The 18,771-nt window shown below is 38.6% G+C and overlaps 1 protein-coding gene across 2 annotated transcripts in view; it reads right to left on the bottom strand.

The window, feature by feature from the left end:
• bcr (BCR activator of RhoGEF and GTPase) overlaps positions 1–18,771 on the bottom strand; it is an 89,989-nt gene that overhangs the window by 26,786 nt on the left and 44,432 nt on the right. Inside the window, exons 1-4 of one of the 2 annotated variants that reach the window (XM_052100231.1) lie at positions 10,257–10,310; positions 7,755–7,939; positions 3,554–3,658; positions 2,696–2,881 (exon numbers count right to left, since the gene is read on the bottom strand). In XM_052100231.1, the coding sequence (XP_051956191.1) occupies positions 2,696–2,881; positions 3,554–3,658; positions 7,755–7,928 (465 nt within the window). In that variant the 5' untranslated portion in view covers positions 7,929–7,939; positions 10,257–10,310. Of the gene's footprint in view, positions 1–2,695; positions 2,882–3,553; positions 3,659–7,754; positions 7,940–10,256; positions 10,311–18,771 lie in introns of those variants that run through there. The other variant, XM_052100230.1, reaches the window with a different exon arrangement.

Below are 18,771 nucleotides of genomic sequence, written 5' to 3'. Positions count from 1 at the left end.
CGATCAAAGTCTTTTTATGGAAAGTCAATTCACTTGGTGACCATCTTGGAAATGTTACCGGGGATTTTTCTAGGAAGGCAATAGGCATACAAGTACATTTCCAATCTGTTTGAAGGGGTAAAGACCAAAACTGTTGATCAAGATTACAAAATCAGAAAACAATGGTTTAATTATTGTTTTTATTTCTTTAGCTCAAATCATGCTAAAATACTGTCATTTTATTTTCTGGTCCAGTAAATGTCCATTCAAAAGTACATAAACAGCCAATGCCACTATCTAAAAGGCGATTGGTTCTTTGAAATGGAAGGTGGGACGTCCATTCCTACAGCCAGAAAATGTAACTTTACAATGTCTTCATTTATTTACAAGTTTGCCATCTCCTTCCAGTTAATACACCAGTATACTTCATATTAAATCAAAGAAAGAAAAGGTGTTTCTTTTGTCTATATTCTGTCCATGAACACCCTTTTATACAGCCATCTTTGCAGTAGTATCAGTGTCATCATGAATTACAATAACAGAGTGGTTGTATATTGCATGTTAATGCATTAGCACCATTAATACAAAATGTAAACATGACAAATTACAGATTATCTACTGCATTTATATTACTTTAAATGTATGTACGTATGATAAGAGAGGTGGTGGTGGCGTAGTGGGCTAATGCACACAACTGTTAATCAGAATGTCGCTGGTTCAATCCCCACAGCCACCACCATTGTGTCCTTGAGCAAGGCACTTATCTCCAGGTTGCCCCGGGAGGACTGTCCCTGTAATAAGTGCACTGTAAGTCGCTTTGGATAAAAGCGTCTGCCAAATGCATAAATGTAAGTCATTGATTGCACATTTTAATGTCACATTAGTTAAGGTTTTACGTGTAGTCTTGTGCATCATATTTAAATGCTCCTCTAAATGCCTACCGCAACATCATGGTCAATGTCTATATGTTCATAAACAGTGTACCATTACTCAACTGTTTCTATCTTCTTTTTTGGCACTGAATGGAAAATGAAAAAGAAATTCACAGTTGTATACCTTTGTACTGTCAATGCAAGGACTCCTCATTCAGGAAACTGTAACTAAACTACTAGGTATAACTCACACACACCTTAAAATGTCAGTACAAGTGAGATGTTGTGTGACAAGGCCGTATTGAGAAGTTTGAGATGTATCTAAGCACCACAGACACAAAATCAAAAGTTGATATGTCAGCTGGTTGAGACAGCTTGACAGATTTCAGCACAGCAGTACACACATCCTCTCAGCCTAGACCCAGTTCCTCATGATGACATGACCATATGCCAGGCCTAACTGAAGATGAAAATGTGTATCTTTGCTCTGTGCAGTTAACGATTTTAAGTAGGTCACAGATCTGCATTGAAAAGATGGAAATTTATCTAGACTCTCCAGAGAATTTACTTACGATGTCACTGACAGGCATAAAGCATTTACGGCAAGTGAGAGGGAATATTAACCTATCGGTACACCGTAGCGACTCATCTCCTGATTTGTGTTGCACTTTCTTACTCAACATGAGCTGTCAGGAAGGGAGAAAAGACTGCAGGAGATATTTCTATCACCGAATCTGGCTACGTTCTCACGCAGACACTCTTTCTATACAGCATCTCACTCTTTCATACATCTTGCTTTCTCTCCCGCTGCGAGTGAATGTCTTTTTAGGGAGGCTGCTTTCTCAGGCGCTGCCTCGCCTCCTGCCTTCAGATTCTCGTTAATCGACGTTGGATAGAGTGTGAGGATCGATGACAAATAGCCTCCGGTCAAAATTACTGCTTGACTGTCTGAAGAAAACAGAACACAACATGGCTACTACAGCTTCCGTTGATTAAATGCAGGACAGTGGAATAGGGCAACAATGAAGGGAGAAATGGAAAGATAAATAAATAAATGTGGAATACGACTCCAGTGCATGCTGCATGGACAAAGTGAGGAGGGATTTATCTGCCCACCTATCAGTCACCAGAGTCACGTGAGGAAAGAACTTAATGGAAAAGAGAGGGGGGAAAAAGAGATGGAGAATACAATCCTCAAATGAGACTATTATTAGCCCTCTCTTCAAGAACAAAGCACACACTGTATTATCTGTCCAAGTGGCTGGGTGAAATAAGGCAGCTTTGAGATTGGATTTTGACCGCTACACAGAGTCCCTCAGTTTAGACTTTCTGTGACTGTGTAGTGTCGCTTTAGGGGCATAAATGGTTTATTTATGATTCATAGACTGTGAATAGTCACATTTTAGTAAATGTGATTTGATCAGGATCAAATTCTTCAATAAAAAACATGAAGCAGATTCTGATTACAGAGATATGAAACAACTTTCTGCATATTTCTGAGCGAAACAGGATATTTAACGAGAATCGATGTAGGGTAGGAAGGGCAACCTATCAAATGGGAATTGGTTGGATAGTGAAAAAGGGCATTACAAACCAAAATGGAGGCAGGTGATTGGAAGGGAGGAGTTGAAAAAAAAATAAGAGGCTTGGTGACGTTATATCGAAAACGAAAATCTTTACAGCAAGTTAAAGATTAAAAAGACAACCTTTTTTTTTAATAATGTGCACTGATAAATGCACAATAAGAACAAGAACATGTTTTAAGAAAGTAAATAGGCTCAATATTGATCACATGTAGACTTTAGCATTAGACATTCATTTGTTTAGCATTTAATTTTACATACTTGTTTTTGGAAAAGGTCTCCCACGCGTTGGTGGTGACTCCACTGTTGCACTCTGGGTAAAAGGCCATCGTAGAATTCTTTGTGGATCTCATAGAGCTCAGGCACTTTGAAGAATATTGTCTCGATCTGCTGAACAGTCAGGACAGGCTGGGAAGTAGTGGCCGCTGCTTTCAGGGGCTTCATGGGCTGACAAATGAGCAGGTAGAGGAGCAGGATTAGATGTTTGGATATGCAAGCATATTTTTGTAACACTGTTACTTCTAACTGAGGTTTTTGCAGGTTTCACATGGCAATAATGACAAAATGGACAGGTGCAAGGAAATATATAAGGGGTACAAAGTAAAATTAACAATACTTTTTCATTTCATAATAATCACATCCCAACATCTGTATAAAGCTTGTAAAAATCAGATTCCATGTGCTTTATTTTTGTTAAAGAAAACTAGATGGATTTGAGTTGGAAATGCAAAAAACAAAACCATGTTCTTGCTACCTGCGTGAACAAAGCCTTGACACCTGTTTTAGTAGGTCAAAGAAAAGACACAAAGTATGAACATTCTCCACTTTCAAAAGACTTGAGAAAGGCCTAGTTGTATGGGTTAAAATGTTAGACAAATCGAATTAAGTCAAGAGACACAAGAATGTGAGCCCTTCCATGGGCTCCACGTATTGAGCTGAGAACTAAATAATTCTTACAGCCCAACTAACATAGAACAGCACAGTTGCATGATCACTCAGTTTCACACTGGTTTGTTACCCCATACAACAGACCTTTGTCAAAATTTCAATCCTAAAGATCTGCAAATTCAAACACACACTGTTAGCAGTTAGAATAATTCAAGCTTGAGGACCTCTCACCAGTAATAGCACCTCCAAGTGGCTGAGGTAGGTCTCTTCACTGGCCAGGATTCCAGACAACACCCTTTTCCGCATTTCCAAGCCCTTCTCCAGGTCCAACTCTGCCTGTACAAAGAGAGAAAGATCTCATACACTTCTGAACTACATGGTAATAAATAATATAACCTTAAATTACAAACTGGCAATGTTGGAACGAGCTATAAAATAGCGATTTGGCCTTGGTTCAATTGAGCTGCTCTCTGGCCTTACAATAACTGTCTTAGCTTCATGAGAATCATGGGAAATTCATAACACCTTTAAACTGAAAAAGGCCTTTCATGGAGACTACACTATCCAGCAAGCCTCGAGTAAAGTATCAGGATAACATGATGGACCTAGAATCCATCCAGAGGCGAGACATTTCTATTTTTTGTCCTTGTAGCATTTGTGTAGGGGCTGATGAGGGCTAAATGGGCCTGAAATGTTGGTTTCCATGGCCACAGCACAGGTAGTGGAAACCACAGATGTTTGTAATTGTCTCATGAGACTTTCTAGTCCAGATTTCAGGATAAACGTCCATCTGCCTCATAAATCTGCTATCAATTCTGTCTATACCAGTTTGTATCAAACTTTAAAAAGGTGAGGTGCATAATGGTTTAATTTGAAATACCTTTTCCTTTCCCAGATTAATATGCACAATTATGAGACAAAGTATATTTGTGCATTTGCAAAGTATAAGACTACATAACACCATTCACTTTTATTATATGGAAAAAAGATGCAAAGAACGTGAATGGTGATGGAGATAAACATACTGCCTAACATCTCCTTACAGTTTTGGGTGAACTATCCCTTTAACCCAAAGAGGTTCTCTAAACCACACAACATACTTTTCTTCTGATAAAGCAGCTCACATCTCACAAACTGATATTTTATTTGAAACCCTACCTGGTGACAAAGTAAATCCTGCTACTAAAAGTTGCAGCAGGGCATAAGGTGGAAATCAAGGGCTTATTCATGAACTCTTGGGCACTAGACATCTCTCCCCGGGGAGACCCTGTATCTCTCTTTTATTCATTCATATATTTATTAACGAAAGCCTGTCATTGTTTCAGTGTAAGAGAATGATTTGAGCTCATCTCTGCCACTTAAAAAAATAACCCTCACTTATTGAGAACATAAGGATGAGAAAAATATATTTTTATATTCACACAAAGCACAATTGACAAATGGAAGATTCGTGGATGCTCTGACATAGTTGAGATAGGTGGCAATGTTCATTCAGAATGCTTGGTTTTGTGAACTAAATTTGAAGGGGCTGCAAAACATCCAGACATGTTGACCGGTATCTTTTTGCCTATCACAAGTAGTGTATATCCTCAAATCTTTTAATATATTATTATATTATATAAACCATAATATCCACTTTATCAACTCACCTGGCACACCAACGCATCTTTTTTTATAATTATTTATATCCCTGTAAGCAAACAGGGACAGATCATATATTACGGGAAAACCCGCCACGGCAATAATCAGTTTCTCCTCCATTTTGTCTTCGGAACTAATGTTTGGTGGGAACCAAAGTTTACACTGTTGTGTTCTCTAGACTTCACTAGAGCGGAGCACTTCTATATTCCAATAGGTTGCTGCCGAACCGGGTCAAAGCTCATTATCATAATGTTGCCTGCACTTGAAATTTCCTCTGATGCCCACACCACCCAAGATGCGCTGTGCCATTTCTCGCCGCCAAGAGACGCTAGCTGCCATAGAAAATAAATGACTTCCGGTCTATTTGATGCTCTCGACGCCTCTGGTCTGAACGCACCATTACTGGCTCTGATTAGGTTGGGCGCGGGGTTACGGAAACCGTTGCCTGACAGTAACAAACGTCACTAACACGTGTTTCCTACTTTCTGTGGCTAAAATTGGTATTTTACATTTCAGGAGATACACGCTCGAATTAACTGCACATCCTAGCTCAGAAACCGATTGTGTGGAGCAGTGCGGTTATTCATTATAAGTGACACGTGTCCGGGCAATGAAAACACAGAAGTGTATTTACTGAATGGAGAATGGAGTCTTCACTTGCAAGCAGTTAACCAGGCATGCAAGAGCTACGGGCTAGCTGTCATATCTCTTTGCATTGCCCGAAACCACCGGTTTGGGTTGAGTGAGACCCAACGTGTGCGCAATAGAGACTAAGAGGGACCTAGCCATTCAGCAAGCTGAAGCCAGGTAAACTTGAAGAGACTGAATGGCAGCCAGAGAAAATAATACTTTTCAGATTTTAAACTTCAATTCAATATGCTTTATTATCTGTAGGTATAGTGTTTAAAAATGCAATTTCAATATACTCTACGTTTAAGTTTCTCTTGCCGTTAAGGTTTGATATGAAACGAATCTGCCCATTTGATCCTATTATTAAAAAAGTCCACTGGAAAACACAAAAGATTTTGGGCAAAATGTGACTACCCATGTCCATTGATTTTATGGCATGTATACATATATCAAAGATTAATACCTGTAAAAACATGTCTAATAAACAATCTGCAAAAAAATAAATAAAATAGAAATAATAATTATAAATAACACTGGAGTTAATGTATCCCTATAGAGAACCTTTTTTAATACTACAAATTATTTTATTCAGTAATGCATTTAGCATGTGTACTTTACATTATAAAGACAAATGAAATGGTATTAGGGAGGATAAAGTTATGAAATAAGCTACAGTATGGGAAGTTGCCCCACTTTTCTCTTATTGTATTGTACTCTGAAATGCTTCCTAATTAACAACAAAAACTGAATTGAATATAATAAATATAACTGTATTATCTTTGTAATGTTGCATCTTCACCCTAATTGCTTATTGAGAAAAACCTGGATCATTACCTAAGTGTCTCCTATTGAGAAACGGCTAATGTGTGTGTGTGTGAGAGCCAGCCATGGCCAGTATGACTCTTCATAAATTTGCAGACACAAGGTGACTCATAGAATAATATCTTTCTCATTAAAATCTTATCTGGTCTATTGTTTGAGGCTAAACAAGGTAAGGAAAGGTGTCTGAAACGGTATATAACACCTACTTAAACTACTAATTAATAAGTAAATCAATAAAGGGTGCCAATCTATACATTGGGTTTTGTTACTGTGGGCTCATGTCTCTGTAATGTTAATTCAGTGACCTCAGGTTTACCTGCAGCTCAATGCAAGATGTTTACACCGCAAAACCTTCTCTGAATCTGTCCATATTACAAATTCTGCTGTGTTTATGTTGGGTAAACATGTTTTGAGCAAGTAGGTGTTACTGGAGGGAGGATGCATGAGTGTAGGCTGCAGGTGAGTATCTACTCTGTGTTGATTAAAATCTATGTGGGAGCAAAACACAGGGGTCAAAAGGTCACTCAAAATCCTGGCAAGAGCAATAAAAAAACTCCTTGCCTCTGGGCATCGTATTGGTGAGGGAGAGATATCAATCAATTTTGACAGACAATGGCTGTGTCAGTAAAGCGAGAAAGCTCTGTTTTAGAATCAGTGAATTGGTATGGCTACTATGTAGGTATTATGATGATGATGCTTTTACTAAAGCTCTGAAATATAAGCCATCATAATTTATACCATGGTTGATAACAGTGTCATCTATAAAGCATTCATTTCGATCATGCATTGACTATGTGCAATGCGAGATACGTGTTTTTCTGCACTTTGCTAATGTTTATGATATTTACTAAGCAGTGCTAAGCACTAAAGGTTCTATTAGAATTGTAATTCGCACAGCATTTTTGTAACATGTAAGGTTTGAAAATGTTCACATTTCACAGATTATATAACGAGTACCACTGAGGATATAAATACATTAGCGTTTACTAGTAAAATGCTTTATAATATGCATTAAATATCTTTTTATAATGGAATGGATTCCTATTTTCACCCGGGTGTCCATGAATTTCTTGCATATACAGTATGTGGGCAAAAATATAAATCATATAGGATTTTCTTTAAAAAATATTCTTACATTTAAAAATTCATTTTTACATTCATTTCTAAACCTATTATATAATTTAATAGTATCTGTTAATATTATAAGAGAATGTTATTATAAAGTGTTACAGTTAATATCAAGTAAAACTCTAAATTATTCATTCATGCCAACCAAAATCAACAAAAAAAATGTATTATCTGCTTAGAAGGTTGATTGGCTTTTGTGATGAAAACTTACAGACTTGGAGGACTCAATTGAGCCAGAAGAGAGGGTGTCTCGACTGCTGCGGCTCTTAGAGCTGAGGTGAGGGGAGGAGGAGGGGGAGTCATCGATGTAGGGTAGGATGTCATGGTGTCGTCGCTGCTCCTCCACCCGGTCAGCATCGTAACCGTAATTGGGAGGAGTGCCCATAAACGGACCATCTGTGACCAAACATCAGGAAAAAGAGGGATGAAATCTTCCTTAAAAACAGTCGACAAAACAATGTGGAAGAATTTCATCACAGAATGCATTGCATCTAGCATTCTTTCGAAGTCTGCTTCCTCTGTAGTGATTTGTACTGATATAAATGATTGATACCAGATTATTTAGAAAAATAGAGAACAGCACTATGTTACTTTTGTTTACTGGCCAATTTCTAACTGATGTTGTCATCAGGTTTCAAACGCACAGTGTTCAAATGATTTGGGTTAAAGCAGTTGACTAAGGTTAGCCTACTGAGCTACAATGAGATTATGTCTCTGGTGTGGGACTTATTTCTTGGTATTAATTTAGATAGGCAAGAAATTTCTGCAGACATTAAGATGATGGATTAAGTCAAGGTTTAAAGAGTTTCCCCCTCCATAGAAAGAACATAAGTGAAAGACAGGAACCCAAAGATTCCTCTTCCCGGACTGGTTTGGTCATTAGGTTGCTGAAAGCCTCACTGAACGATCTTACATTTCTTCAACTCAAAGCTCTCAGTTAATACTTACCGTTGGGCCTCATATAAGACATGCACATCTGCAACCCTCTGGGATAAATATGAAACATGAAATTATCAAACAAAACTTCTTTTACTAAAAGGTGACAAAAAACACTTGCCAGTTTTGAAGGACAGACAATTCCAAGTTATTGCTAATGAAACCCTCAATTCGTTTGGGAATTGTTTTCTTTTTAGACTGGTGGAAAAACGTAAACCTGGCTTAATGTTGCCACGGTAAAACTGCTAGTGTTTGTTCCACAACACAGTGTATGGGTGATTAGATCGATGCATGTCAGTCTACAGCTAATGCAAGTTGTTGTGGAAAACTAAATTGCACAGCCAATGAAGGCATTTTACTATTCACAAGCTACTCTAATATTTACATCCATGGAACCTGATGACGGAGTGGTGGTGGTGTAGTGGTCTAAGCACATAATTGGTAATCTGGTAATCAGAAGGATGCTGGTTCGAGCCCCACAACCGCCACCATTGTGTCCTTGAGCAAGGCACTTAACTCCAGGTTGCTCCGGGGGGATTGTCCCTGTAATAAGTGCTCTGTAAGTCGCTTTGGATAAAAGCATCTGCCAAATGCATAAATGTAAATGTAAATACACATAGGCTTTTTGTTCACACTGCAGGAAAAATAAATTTTTTCCTAAAAGTGACTGTTCAAACTGTAAGTTATATGTGGCCAAATCAGATTTTTTCTGTTCAGACCACAGTCATGTATGCTATCATGTCCACATTAGTTGTCATAGTAACACCGCAAACTTGCGTGTATTCACCATGCATGTAATTTTAGCGATGGAGTTTGGCAGTATCCAAATATGAACTGTCTTCACAGATAATGGCTTAAAATGGGAGAGGTGGCATATGCAATATTTGTTGCTGCTAGTGTTGTTGCTGCACATTTTAGCAGGGACGTCCTGTATTTTGGCCGAAATTATGACATCCCATATGGGACTCCTTTTATGTTGGGGTCCTGTATTTTAGCAGAGAGCAAAACATCCCATATTGAAGGTTTTGTGTTCCGTATTAAAGACGCATTAAGAAAAATCTGATTTTAAACTTATTCCAAACCACCTACAAATGTGGTTTGGATGAGGCTTGTAAAAATAGTCCTGTTCAGACAAAAAAAAAATCTAAACGGATTTCAGTGACAGCATCTGATTTTTTCTGCCTGTGTGAACATAGCCATATAGTAGTTTGGATAGCAAGTGTACGGCCTGTGTAGACAACGGAGTATAAATTAAATTGAACTTCACTATGGAATAATCAGATTTCCTGCCACAAACAAATTCAAACTCCCTACTAACACAGAGGTGTGAGCAAAAAAAATTCACACCATCTGTTGTGGATTTTCTGGGAATGCTTATCTGTCAAGCAGCATACGGAAATAAATGCTGCATATACTCCATCTCAAACCATTTAAAAAAGCATTTTGATATTTCTTTTAGAATTACTATGCAAGCAGATCTTAATGACTCATTTTAGAGACTTCATGGAACATTTGTACTTACAAAAATGTATTGGTCACAGCAGAACCATTTAAAATTATATAAACATTTCATTATACTTTCATATAAACTTTAACCTAATATGTTGATGTTGAGTAAAAACAAAGTTTATTGAACCATCATGCATCAACTAACCATATGCATGTTTAAGTTACTGTAAACATGGTCACATATATCTGCAGAATGACCTTGATTGTTTATATATAGTGTACGTTTGGGTGTATAATGCCATACGTGTGTGATACAGCACTAACTGACTGAGTCACGCTGCTTTGTAATCCCATTAGCTCTCGTTCTCCCACTCTCTCTCTCTTCTTCATATATTTCCTCCACTCTAACTCTCCTACTTTCCCATGGCTTCCTGCAGATGTCCGCTGTTCTTTGGCTGAAGGAGCAGCATGCCATTAACATCTGGAAGCATCATCATCATTATAAACAATTCTTGAATTCAAGAAGCACTTCCATTCCTTACAGAAACCTAGACACGTTTGTACAGTCAACCGCAAAAACTTTTGATGATTAGCCGTCCAAGCATCCTGTGAATTCCTGACAATTTATGGGGAATTAATCCCAGTATCTCCTTTTCTGGTGTGTTAAAACGGGGTTATTCCCTGCAGGAAAAGAGCCGATTGAAACCAACAGCAGAGCATCCCTCAGTGGCCAGAAGAGTTTATGTAAAAGGGAGGAAGTCTGGTAGATGAGCTGCTGCAAACATGCCAAAATCGTATCAGCATGTGTGCCTAATGTCGGTACCTTGCCAAAGGCCTTCAGATAATCCTACCATTTGGGTTCAAAAGAAAAGAGGGATGGGAGGAATTTGTGAAAGGAATAGACCTTATTCCCGTTAGCGCCATCTTTGATTTTGAATGGGATTGACAATGAGGCTGTGAGGGATAGACATACCATCTCTTCAATGGCGCAAACGGTATAAACCTGTAAAAAGCTCTTAGATCATATCTGATTTTGGAGTCTGGAGTTCTTTGTAAACAAAATGTTCTTGGACAGATATTTTATCAATGTTTTGTCTGCGGAACGATCCAAAAACACTTTAAACTGCAGTGTATCCCATTGAAGATATAAGTCTATAATGGTGATTGAATTACATAACCAACTACATTTTCAAGCTTCTTACAACTCGATCAAATTGCACAGTAACTGAACTAATAGAGCGCTGCACTTGCACTGCAAATTATTGGGTTACGAGTCCTGAAGAGCACACAAGTGGACATGTGAGCCGAAAGTGTCAGTGAAGTACCATAAAATGACGTGTTTGTATCAGCAAATGGTTTTTACAGACATTTGCTTTTTATGACATGGTGGTTTAGGTTTAAGGTCGATAGGTCGGTTTTGTTGATTTAAATTTAGATGGAGAATTAACCTTAAAAACATCATCTATTTAGGAGAACACATTTAACTCTCTTTTAGCACCACATAGTGAACATTTCACGTTGGAACTGACGCGATATGTATAAGGAACCAGATAATTTCATTTTGCAAAAATGTCGTCAGTGTCACATAATTTTCATGATATCAGACTGCCAGTTTCAGTGAGTGCTAGGATCTCTCTCAGGGCTGTTCTGGAGGAGAGGTGAGGGTAGTAATGTCGGTTGAGATGTTCAGATATCTGCATCTGCTAGATAAATTAGAGACACGCCCTCCTCCTCCCATGTGTCATAGGTTTCAATAAAGTCTGGAAATAAAAGTGTGATAGAACTCGTGTGTGCCCAGCCTCTTGGAAGGGGAAAACTGGGAAAGACAGATCAAGGATAAAGAAGTCACTATTCACTTCTCTTTGTTTCCCTAAATAACCAATTTTCAGGCAATTTAATACCCCCACCCATCAAAAGCACACAAAAAAATAAATTAATATGAAAAAAATGGAAAGGGGGAGGTGAAAATTAAACAGAAATTATGAGTTAAGCACCCCAGGCTATGACTGAATCAAATGGGTATCACATATAGAAGCTAATTTGATGAGTGGTGTCATTTTAAGCGCATAAAATAACAAAGGAATACAGTCTGTGTAAGCTGGTATTTGCTTTTGGAGACTTTTCCTCCACTGATAAAGAGACAGTCAGGTTGCAACCAAGACACTGGGCTGTGGTGCTCATGCAGGCAATGTGTGAATCAGACTCATTTCTCATCAGAAAATTTCCTGAACCCTCCTTGAAATTGAAAAAAAGCCTAAATGTAAAATATATAAAGCAAAAAAATACAATTAAACAAGCATTCGTGTATTTGAGAATTGCCCATTGTAATGCTAATAGAAATAAATCTGAATTCTGAATGGTTTGGGATGATCAACTAGTCAATTTGTGAGGTCAACTAGTTTATCTAGATTTAATTAATTATTTTGCTTTTGTTTTAAAGGGAATTAATTTAGGATTGGCTTTTGTAACAAATCTACCACATTCAACAATAATGTTTATGACAATTACAGTCATACTACAAATCCGTTGATGTAAGCAACAATTCCATTATAATGCCGGGTTCACACATCCTCCGTGAGCGAGGCGTGAGCTGCACATTTCTGTTGCAGCACCCATATTAACAGATGACACCATTTACACTGCAAGCGTGAGTTGCAAGGTGAAGCATCCAAGAAGCGGCAGTGAGTGGATAGTTTTGGCACGGAGCCTATTTTTGCCACGCAGCTCACACTTAGCTCAACGGCTCTGAGTGCAGTACAACACTAAAATAATCAGGAGATTATTGAAAAGACACTAAAGCTAATCAAAATTATTCAACCTATGCATGCAAGTAAACTCAAAATAAAGAATGAATAAACTGCTGGTCCTTTTGCCATTCTGTGTATATATATATATAGAAGTGTACAGTTTAGACACAACATTTACCAATCATAAACAAGTGTGCTAATAAAGATGAAGTGCAAGTGACTGCCCTCTGTTTTGCTTGAAGCAGCAATAACCTGAGCTTTATACAACCTTATTTAAGAAAAGATTTGGCATAGGACCCCATAGATAACTTTATTTTCTGCGCAGAGGCGCTGCTTTTTCTCACAGAAGAGACGCGGCCAATACAACTGCCCAACTCAAGCACCGCTAACACCTTGCTCACACAGTATGAATTTTGAATTTTTTTTAAGGACTAAGACAGTTCAGTCTAATAAAAGGTTATAGTTACTTAGCTTATTTATTTGTTGAATATCTGTTCATAAATTTAGCTATAAGAATCAAGTCTAATGGCAGATGACACTAAACCAGCCTTATTAAAAAGGGCTTCCTTAAGACTAGTCAATATTGAAAATATTAAGTTTTGCACATTTCTAGTCTAGACATCCAATAATCCCAAACCAAATTTTTCCAAACATGTGCTAGGAGTAAAAAGAGGCACTTTGCTTTTTTGAGGGTGAAAATGTGTCACTGGCATATCTGCATTATCTGTAAAGAAATAAATACAAGAAATGATTGGGTTGAAAACTGAAAAGCAGCCAAATGTGGTCTGTTTCGTTTACACATCTAAGCCCCCTAGAGTGAGTAAATATGCCTTTGTCTCGGCAAGGGGAAGAGTGAATCACAACACACCCAAACACAGATAACCACCCGGCAATCAACACTGCTCCATCCTGCCATTCTTTACCCATCTCTATCTCTCTTTACTCTGACCACACTTACACACATAGCATATCAGAACAGGATGAAAATGTGTCAACAGCTAGGTTTCCATCCACACTCAAAAATATATTTTAGCCTATTTTCAAGATTTATCCATTTCAATTGAAAAACACATTTCCATCTAATTGAATTGCCTAATCTTTAACAAAATAAAATGTACAAATCTTACAAAATGCAAGTTGTATTAATTACATTTTCTTCAAGACTATTCAATTCAATTAGATTGAAATTTGTTATTCAATTGAATTAGTTTTTGAAAATAATTTGTGCAATTTGCGAATTTATAAAAAATAAAACAAAACATAAAATCGCAAAAACAATGTCCAAATAAAGCTGTTTCCATGCCATATGTTCAAAATGTCATTCCCGTGCTGACCTATAATAAAATATTTTTAAAAAGTTCAAATAAACCTGCTGTTCAGTACAGTTCAATTTTATATTAGACTTTTTTTGTTCTGCAAACTCTATGCAGGCATTGGATTTACTAGGAACGTTATTTTAAGTTGACCAGAGCAACATATTTCAGATGTGATGACTGGTCCACTGGTTAGTCAAGTTATGAACGAGTCACATGACTTTTCTTGATGCACATCTTGTATTCCTAATAATTCAGTGAATATGTTTCCATCATAGCGCATTTCTTTTTTAGAATAAAACATTTATCCACCTCAAGTGAGTGTATATGTTTTTATGCCCATTTTGGATCTTGGTGGTTCCATCCAGCAGTTTTTATGCATTATCCCAAAATATGCATACAAATACATGGATGGAAACCCAGCTTATCTAGTTTCATTTAGTCATTTAAAAGCTGTCTGGCTGAACTGACTTCTGCATTACAGAAAAGTGCTTGCAACCCTGCCTATCCTGTTATGTACTGTAAATAAAGAGAGATGTGTGTTATATGTTTTCTTGTGGAGGGAGGCACTGTTGCAGACAAGAGACACCTGAGAGAAATTGAAGTCCGCAAAAATACTTCCCTTTGATTGAATCATGACTAATTCGGTTAACTCAGAGGAAAATCCCAGATGGGTCTTATAAAAGAAAGCAGAACAGGGACTGTCTTATCTAGCACCCTTCCAAATGGTTACTCTGTTTTCCAATTTAGTTGAATGATAACATTTTACTCCAGTTGAGAGAGAGAGAGAGAGAGAGAGAGAGAGAGAGAGAGAGAGAGAGAGAGAGAGAGCGAGAGCATGCTGAACATTTCAAGAAGTTGGCTGCATGGCTCAGCAGGAACCCTGGATGATATCAACTGTGATTATGTCACAACTGATTTCAGCTTTACACAATTTGCACTCACGTCAGACTTACAAACTCCACATGGTTTATATATACCACAGAACCGCATGGCATAAGGACTGAGGCCCAGAGAGGCGACTTCCTGCCAACTGTTTGATCACTCCAAGCACAGGAGCCTACTTCTCACAGCAGATACTACTAATGCATGACTTTGATACTTTGCAACTCCCTACAAATTCGACATCCATCAAAATCTTTGAGACGAGTGAACAATTATCAGCAACCAGGCCAACCCTTACAAAAATCGAGAGTTCTGGCAACATGCTGCAAAATTTACAGCAAATTCACCATTCATTATTGTCACATGCAAATTATCTTTGTGGCACACATTTGTCGCCAAAGGTTTGCTGCATATTCACCATTACCGATTAAGAACTGCAAATTTCTGTTTTTTTTGCAGCAAATCGTAATTAGTGGGAAAACTATTGCAAGTTTGCAGCAAATTTGCAGCTAATTTGTAAGAACTTTAGATTTTTTTGTAATAAAAGAGCATAACCAGAGAAACCTGCTTAATTACATAGTAGTGTAAACAAGTAAATATTTATTTAGGAGTAGTTTCAACATTAAACAACAAGATGGGTACACTGCTTATCCATGCAAAAGTCACAGCCGTGAGGTTAGTGTGTTGTGGGTGGTTGCTAGAGCATTGAGGCCCAGGTCAAAAGAACTAACCCACAAGTCTGAATGACTCTGGTTTTGTATGGCTTACGTCCATCCTGCAATGTAAGACCAATAACGTGCCTGTTGTACATCTGTTGGAAGAAAAACTGCTTGTTTCATTATTATACATGCAATTTAATTTGTAATTTTAACAAAATGTGAAATTTGTACTTTAAAAAACTAAAAGGTGATTAAAATTATGAAAAGCATAATATTCATTAAAATGTACAATCATTGCATACTATAAATCACATGTAGTCTTATACTGCATATGAATATTTTATATGTGAATATGCCCCCTTTTCTGTTTACGTGTCGTCAAAATCTGGCGAATAAAAACGAAAATGTACTAGCCAATGGCAATTTTTTCTCCAACTTGTTTGTAGAGGGTTGCAATATAAAATTAGTGCCCGACTGACTTATCGGTTGGCCGATATTTTTGGCCGATATTAGCCTTTCACAGATATATTGTTATCAGCGTATATGTTTTCCGATATGCACAGATATGAAAACTTTTTTCAGAACAGATAATGCAGAAAACAATGATTGGGGTGATTTAGAATTGGTGTCATAACATAGTTTGTGCAGCAGAGTGTGCTCCGACTCCATTGTTTACAGAGCTGAGCTGACAGTGGTTCTGCAATCAGTGCAGATTTAAGCGGTGTCTTCACAGTTAGTTGCCGACTAGTTTGTGAAATACATACTGGAAAGTTAATAAACAATGACCCCATCATTTTCCCTTTTCAACATAACTAATATAAATGTAAACCCTGTCCCTGACAACCATGTCACTCATGTTTATTACATCTGTTTGCTGTTAGCCAGCTATAGTTTGTCAGTGCAGTCAGTAACGTAGCAGATTGAAAGTGTCTTTTTGGTCTGCGGAGTGTTGATTTCATGCCAAGTTGTTACCTAGTTGGTGAGACGCAATACTGGAAAGTATCTAAACAACGTCCATCTTTTACTCTCCATGACAATGAGCTTATAGCTAACTAGCTAACCACGTAGCTACTTTTATAGCTTGTCAGCTGAGTGGAAGCTAATGTACACATGTATTCACCAAACTGTTCTGTTCAGGATTCGCAGTTTGGTACCCTCTTCAACCGAACAATTACAGTCGTTGCAGTTACTAAATTTTATATATTTAAAAGTCTGGTTTTCCACCGCTGAAAGTCTCCCTGAACCTGTATAGCCGACTACGACGTAACACCGCTGCCGCTGTTTATTTTTGCTTCTTGTTTTACAACCTGCCCCTAATTGACTGGCAGTATTACAATATTCAGCATTTAACTGATACTAAACAGTATTACTGATGCTTCGAGAGGCTCGTCATGAGGCACATTAAGACCCAGCAGCCTCCCTCACTAGACCCACTGCAGTTTGCGTATCGTCTCAACATTCAACAGATGACGCCAATCACCACCACCCTCCATCTGGCCCTCACCCACCTAGATAAAAAGGACTCATTCGTTCGAATGCTGTTCATAGACTTCAGCTCAGCATTCAACACAATAATTCCTCAGCACCTGATTGGAAAGCTGAACCTACTGGGCCTGGACACCTCCCTCTGCAACTGGATCCTGGACGTCCTGACTGGGAGACCTCAGTCAGTCCGGATCGGGAACAGCATCTCCTCCACCACCACCACCACCACCACACTGAGCACTGGGGCCCCCCCAGGGCTGTGTGCTCTGTCCACTGCTGTTCACTCTGCTGACTCACGACTGTGCAGCAATGCAAAGCTCGAACCACATCATTAAGTTCCCAGATGACAAGACCGTGGTGGGTCTCATTTTCAAGAACGACGAGTCAGCATACAGAGAGGAAGTGCAGTGGCTAACAGTCTGGTGTAGAGCCAACAACCTGTCTCTGAATGTGGACAAAACAAAAGAGATGGTTGACTTTAGGACAGCACAGAGTGACCGCTCTCCGCTGAACATCGACGGCTCCTCTGTGGAGATCGTCAAGAGCACCAAATTCCTTGGTGTTCACCTGGCGGAGAACCTCATCTGGTCCCTCAACACCAGCTCCATTACCAAGAAAGCCCAGCAGCATTTCTACTTTCTTCGAAGGCTGAGGAAAGCACATCTCCCACCCCCCATCCTCACTACATTCTATAGCGGGACTATTGAGAGCATCCTGAGCAGCTGCATCACTGCCTGGTTTGGGACTTGCACCGTTTTGAACTGCAAAGCCCTGTAGAGGATAGTGAGGACAGCTGAGAAGATCAACAGGATCTCTCGTCCCTCCATCAAAGACATTTACACAAACACAGCATCCGCAAAGCAACCAGCATTGTGGATGACCCCACACACAAACTCTTCACCCTGCTGCCATCTGGCAAAAGGTACCGAAGCATTTGGGCCCTCACGGCCAGACTGTGTAACAGCTTCTTCCCCCAAGCCATCAAACTCCTCAATACTCAGAGACTGGACTGACACACGCACACGCGTGTCCGGACTTGCACTTTAATTATGGTCACTTTATACCTGGCTGCTACCTTAATAACTGCTATGTGCATAGAACACCATCTCATAGTGTTATGTTTACATTTGGAATTTTTAGAAACTGTCATCTTTTTGCACTACTGTGTACTGGTCGGCGCTGCACTGTCTTTCACTGTGCCTATTGTCCTGTTCATTGTCAGAAATTTCTTGTACTGTCCCATACTTTTTGCAAACGTTTGCACGTGCACTTTATATAGGTATGTTATTTAGTCTGTGTAGTCTCATGTGGTTCTGTGTTTGCCCTATGTTGTTTTATGTAGCACCATGGTCCTGGAGGAACGTTGTCTCGTTTCACTGTGTACTAACGATTATGTGGTATTAAAGCTAAGATTATCCAAATTACTACAGTGATATTTCCTAGAACTAAAGAGAGGCACTTCAAACCACACTGATTTTGTTGTTTTGTTCACAATGAGGCCTTGAACATGGAGAGCTCTGTGGCAACTGACCAGGGGAGTGAATCTTTTAAAAGACCCCTACAAAAGCTTCTTTAGCCTTTTGTGTCAATTTACATTATTTGAAGCAGGGTTACCCACATACTGTTTAAACTGTCTAAACAGCCAAGAGAGAAAAGTTTATTCAAATTAATCTTATAAAATGAATGTTACTATAACAAAATTTTTGCAAACTGACTTTTACGTGCCGCCCTCAATGCTTTTCTGCTGTTTTCTG

The sequence above is a fragment of the Xyrauchen texanus genome, chromosome 31 (genome assembly GCF_025860055.1).
Source record: "Xyrauchen texanus isolate HMW12.3.18 chromosome 31, RBS_HiC_50CHRs, whole genome shotgun sequence".
NCBI classification, from domain to species: Eukaryota; Metazoa; Chordata; class Actinopteri; order Cypriniformes; family Catostomidae; genus Xyrauchen; species Xyrauchen texanus.
Note: the sequence above shows the minus strand (reverse complement) of the source record. Positions and strands in the feature narration are given on the sequence as shown.